General features: G+C 41.7%; 1 protein-coding gene across 1 annotated transcript in view; it reads right to left on the bottom strand.

The window, feature by feature from the left end:
- The window catches only part of LOC147632850 (cytochrome P450 782C1-like), a 4,252-nt gene extending 1,122 nt beyond the window's left edge, over nucleotides 1-3,130 (bottom strand). The window contains exon 1 of the mRNA XM_086807716.1: nucleotides 2,097-3,130. Within this exon, the coding sequence (XP_086663842.1) occupies nucleotides 2,097-3,038 (942 nt within the window). The 5' untranslated portion in view covers nucleotides 3,039-3,130. The remainder of the gene's footprint in view (nucleotides 1-2,096) is intronic.
- Nucleotides 3,131-5,105: the final 1,975 nt, after the last annotated feature.

Here is a 5,105-nt window from a genome sequence, read left to right as displayed (position 1 = left end):
AACACAAATTTATTGTTCGCTCTCTTTTACATACTATTAGTGAGCATGTTAGTATGCACATGTTTCAAAGCCACTTAAAACTTCTAGCTTTTTGAAACCGTTTAATACGTGTGACCCTTGAACCTCCCCTCTCCCCCGCCCCCTTTCCCCAAAGTTCAATGAAATTGTGTAACGGAGAGGGAGGATTAAGTGCATAGGTGAGAAGGGTCAGCAAACTAGAAGGTCCTATAAAAAAGCACATCATAGCGAATAATAGAATCTTATTTGAATTTAAAACTTTAGCGGTCAGTCACTATGCAAGTGTATTTGAATCTTAGGATGCATTCAACTCTAAAAATCATGTAGTTCAAGGGCATCTCCACAAACTAAAACTTTAGCGGTCAGTCACTATGCTAGCCCCCTTAGCCTATAGTAAGGTCACTAAAGTCAACCTACTTAAGAATAAGCCACCCCCCCTCAAAAAATAAAAATAAAAAATCCAATACCACGGTTTCATATAGTCATGAACTCCATTAACAACATCCAATTATTTATTAGGATAAAATCAAAGTCATGTTCAAACTATGTACTCGTGCCATTGCTACCTTCAACCATCCCAAGAAAATAGATCAAGAAGGTTGCAGGCCCAAGAACACATGATTGCCTTCTGGGTTATAGCCACCCAATAAGGAGGTATTGAGTTCAAATCTACCCTAGTGGCATCTAATTTTAGTACCTACTCTTTTTAAAAATATCTATAAAGAATGCACGACCAAATTCTTCATCTCCTACTAGCTAGATAGGAAAGGAGAAACCCATCGCCGGGCTAAGGAGGCCTTTAAAGAGAACAACTTGGTGTGGAGGCGAATGAAACCCATTGCATGTTCATGAGGTGGAGCTTGTTCATGTGGCACTTGTTCTTACATTGATATAAGGTTGGCCATTGATGTGGAAAAAAACACAAGAGCTAAAATGTTGCAATAGTTATGTGGATTGATCAAAATACCATTGGTGGTATTTGATTGAGCTGTCGCAAATACCACCCACAGGTCACCAATTGACACTTCGTGCTACATTTGAACAAGTCCTAAAAAATCGTAAAATATTCAATTGATCAAATGCCCAATGAAAATAGAAGGGCAGTCTTGCACTCCTATGGGTAACCACCCTAAGTCTACTTTGACACCCAAATGTTAAAGTAGAACTCTTGATTGGGTGTGTAAAGTAGAACTCTTTATCTTCCTGGACATGGGTCCCCTCGGGTTAGAAAAGGTTTGGGTTAGCCTAGGTGGAGAGAGGTACAGAGGTTAAAACATCACACTCTTGTCTCTCTCTCTCTCTCTCTCACACACACACAAGGTTTGGGTTAGCCTAGGTGGAGAGAGGTACAGAGGTTAAAACATCACACTCTTGTCTCTCTCTCTCTCACACACAAGGTTTGGGTTAGCCTAGGTGGAGAGAGGTACAGAGGTTAAAACATTATACTCGTCTCTCTCTCTCTCTCTCTCTCTCTCTCTCTCACACACACACACAACACACACATATACACGCTTGGGTTAGAAAAGGTTTGGGTTAGCCTAGGTGGAGAGAGGTACAGAGGTTAAAACATCACACTCTTGTCTCTCTCTCTCTCACACACAAGGTTTGGGTTAGCCTAGGTGGAGAGAGGTACAGAGGTTAAAACATTACACTCGTCTCTCTCTCTCTCTCTCTCTCTCTCTCACACACACACACAAACAACACACACATATACACGCTTGGGTTAGAAAAGGTTTGGGTTAGCCTAGGTGGAGAGAGGTACAGAGGTTAAAACATCACACTCTTGTCTCTCTCTCTCTCACACACAAGGTTTGGGTTAGCCTAGGTGGAGAGAGGTACAGAGGTTAAAACATTACACTCGTCTCTCTCTCTCTCTCTCTCTCTCACACAACACACACATACACGCTCTCTCTCGCACTTGCTTCTCTCTCTAACACACACATACATACACTCTCTCACGCAGGCGCGCGCCCGCCTCGTCCCGAAAAGGAAGATTAATTTCACGCAGTCGCCCGCCCGCCTCATCCCGGAAAGGAAAATTAATCAATCTTACTGAGTGAAATCGAGAAGCAACTTACACTCATAATTCCCATCAATTGCTTGTCGGAGAGCTGCTTTTGCGACAAGAGCACGTTGATGAAGTCTTCACCTTGTTCACAAGGCACCTCCGGATGGTCCCTGTGCTCATCGATGATGAGCTTGAAAAGCTTCTCAAGCTTGATTCTCAACCTTTTGAACCTTGCCTCCAAGCCTTGAATATCCCATCTTTCCAAAGCAGGGAAAAAATCAGCCAAGTTCAACTCACCCCACAGAAAAATGGCCTCTCTGAGGTCAGGCTCAAAATTACTAAGGGCCAAACCAATAGGATTATGGCCACTGTATTTATGATTATTACTATCATTAATATGAAGAAGATAACGCTTCCCAAACAGCATTCTAATGAGGATATTAGTCACTAAGCTATCCGCAAAGTGGCTCATATTAACCACCTCATTAGACTGAGCTTTCTTCAACAAGGAGCTCACAAGAGTGCCCACTTCTTCTCGTCTCATGTGTGTTTGCAAGCTCAATCTAGAAGGGGAGAGCAACTCCGTGCTGAAAGCTTTCCGGACTGCTTTCCAATTAGAGTTGTAAGGGCTAAGGTTAAGGTCCATGTGATCAAAGCCCAAGTAATGGCCGGTCATGCTGAGGGGTCTAGAGCAGAATTGGGCGTCTTGGGTTTTGAGCAGCTCTTCGGCCAAGGCAGGGCCATGGAGGACGATGAGGTTGGCCGCCCCAATGGGAACATGCATGACAGGCCCATATCTCTTGGACAGCTTGTAGAGGGTTCTATGGCGATGCTTGAAGCCCACTGCTGGCAAGCAGCCCACTATCGGCCACTTGAAAGGGCCGGGTGGAAGCTTTCCATGAGATTGCCTTCTGTTGTTTGCCAATATTGTGAACAACAGCATGCACACAAAGACCACACCACCGGCTACCACAAGAGGAAACCATCCTTGCAAGCTTGCATCTACCACCATCTCTGCCTGCTGCAAGCTCGCATCTACCCCTTATCTGAACGCTCTAAACTACGCCAAGAAATCTCTACTTTCCTCTTTGATTTCTCCACCCCAACCCCACCACAAAAAAAGAAAGATTCCGAAAAGAAGTCTTCTTTAAGGCCTTGAAAGTCTAGCCTCCAATAAAATAATAAATCACCCCTCCCCCTTCGTTTCCTACCCACCATTTCTTCTTAGCTCAGCAATAGCAACAACCCAACCCATCATCTTTGTTTTCACTACCCTTTTCTCAACGTATACCTAAGTGATTCCTCCATGGTCTAGAAAAACATGTGTATGTCTTTTCTCCACATTTTGTTGATCACCCCCTTATAGCTAATTGATTCCCCCATCGTCTAGAAAACGTATGTGGTTTGTGCACATTTTGTTGTTGACCCCCTTATAGCTAATTGATCGTCTAGAAAACCTATGTGGTTTTGTCCTTCACCACCCCCTCCCACATGGCATGGACTAGGTGAACGAACTTTTTATTTTGATTCTTATAGATTCATAAAACGTATGATGTTTTGCATATTATTTTTAAAAATGGCTGCTAACGATTCAGTTCAGCAGAAAGGAAAAGGCCAAAGACTTTAGTAGGGAAGAGTAGATCTTGTTGTAGCTCATTGATGACCCCCTTGATCCCATAAACACGGACCACATGAATCATCTTGTTTAGTTCAATTTCACAAACATATACTTTTTGCACATCATTACTATGGCTACAAGATCAATGCCACCATTTTGAATCTCAATATCATTATCTTTCTTTGCTTCCATAAGGCACTGAAACATTGCAACTCCATTTCGATGTTTATTGACTTTTCCTATTAAGGAGGCCCACCATTTTGAATCTCAATATCATTATCTTTCTCTACTTCCATGATGGACTTAAATATCCTAACTCCATTTAGATGTTTATTGACTTTTCTTCCATCATGTGAATTTTTTAAAATGTGCTACAATGATTTGCTTTTCATAAATTTCAAAAATGTGCTAATTATATGTATATCCATTAGGTGAAACTACAAGATGGTCATCAAAGGCCCATTTTGTATCACTACAATGGGATATCATGATTTTAAGGGCATATTATAGTGCTCCCATTGTTTCTTACAAGCTTTCTTGCTTATATGCCAGTATTTAAGCCAATAAGAGAGTTCCTCGTCACCTTTAGGTATAACTATTAGTGTTATGCTATACAAATTCTATGTCCACTGCTACACTATTGAATTATGCACTTTGTACTAAACTTTTACGGCCAAAATCGCATTTTGGGCACGTTTCGATCTTTATTCAGTCCACTGCAAGGTGTTTTGATAGTTTTGGGAAGTTTTGGTTGAGAACTATCTCTGCTCTCGAAATCTGGTTATTGTAGTACAACAGTGTATTTTGAGAGTGGAAACATTGTTTGCACATGTATTGTTGGTCTTGGGTGTATGTACATGTACTGTGGTCACAACTGGTGACATACAGGTTGTGCGGAAGTACTGTCGTTGTTGCTGGCAAATCACAGAAGATACTGTTGTGTTAATAATCTAGTTGCTTACATGCAAACATGTCTGACGGACTCAATCGGATTGTCAGTGAAACTAGACAAGAAAAACTACCATGCTTGGAAGTTTAGAATGACCAATTTCCTAATGGATAAAGGATTTTGGGACTATGTTGAAGGAGACAATGAGGAGCCTCCAAAGTTGCGTGAAGAAGAGAATGTCACTCCAGTAGATGTAAAGGCATTCATGGACTGGAACCAGGGTGCAAGGAAATTCATGTATTGGCTTTCAATCGATGTCACTGACACAATGATAGGGCACATACATGATGCAAACACTCCAGTAATTGCATGGCAGAACCTGGTGGTGTAGATGCTCTAGACCAATACACATGTAAGAAAATTGCAGCTAAAATAAGAGCTACATACTGTGGAGAAGAAAAGCATGTTTATCAATGAGTATGCTTTAAAGGTCAAGGACATTGTTGAATCCCTTGGGTCTATTAATGTATCGGTACAAGATGATGATTTAGTGAGCGTCTGTCTGGATGGGC

Source organism: Cibotium barometz, chromosome 13 (genome assembly GCF_041138505.1).
Source record: "Cibotium barometz isolate CiBa-2024 chromosome 13, ASM4113850v1, whole genome shotgun sequence".
Classification (NCBI taxonomy): domain Eukaryota; kingdom Viridiplantae; phylum Streptophyta; class Polypodiopsida; order Cyatheales; family Cibotiaceae; genus Cibotium; species Cibotium barometz.
Note: the sequence above shows the minus strand (reverse complement) of the source record. Positions and strands in the feature narration are given on the sequence as shown.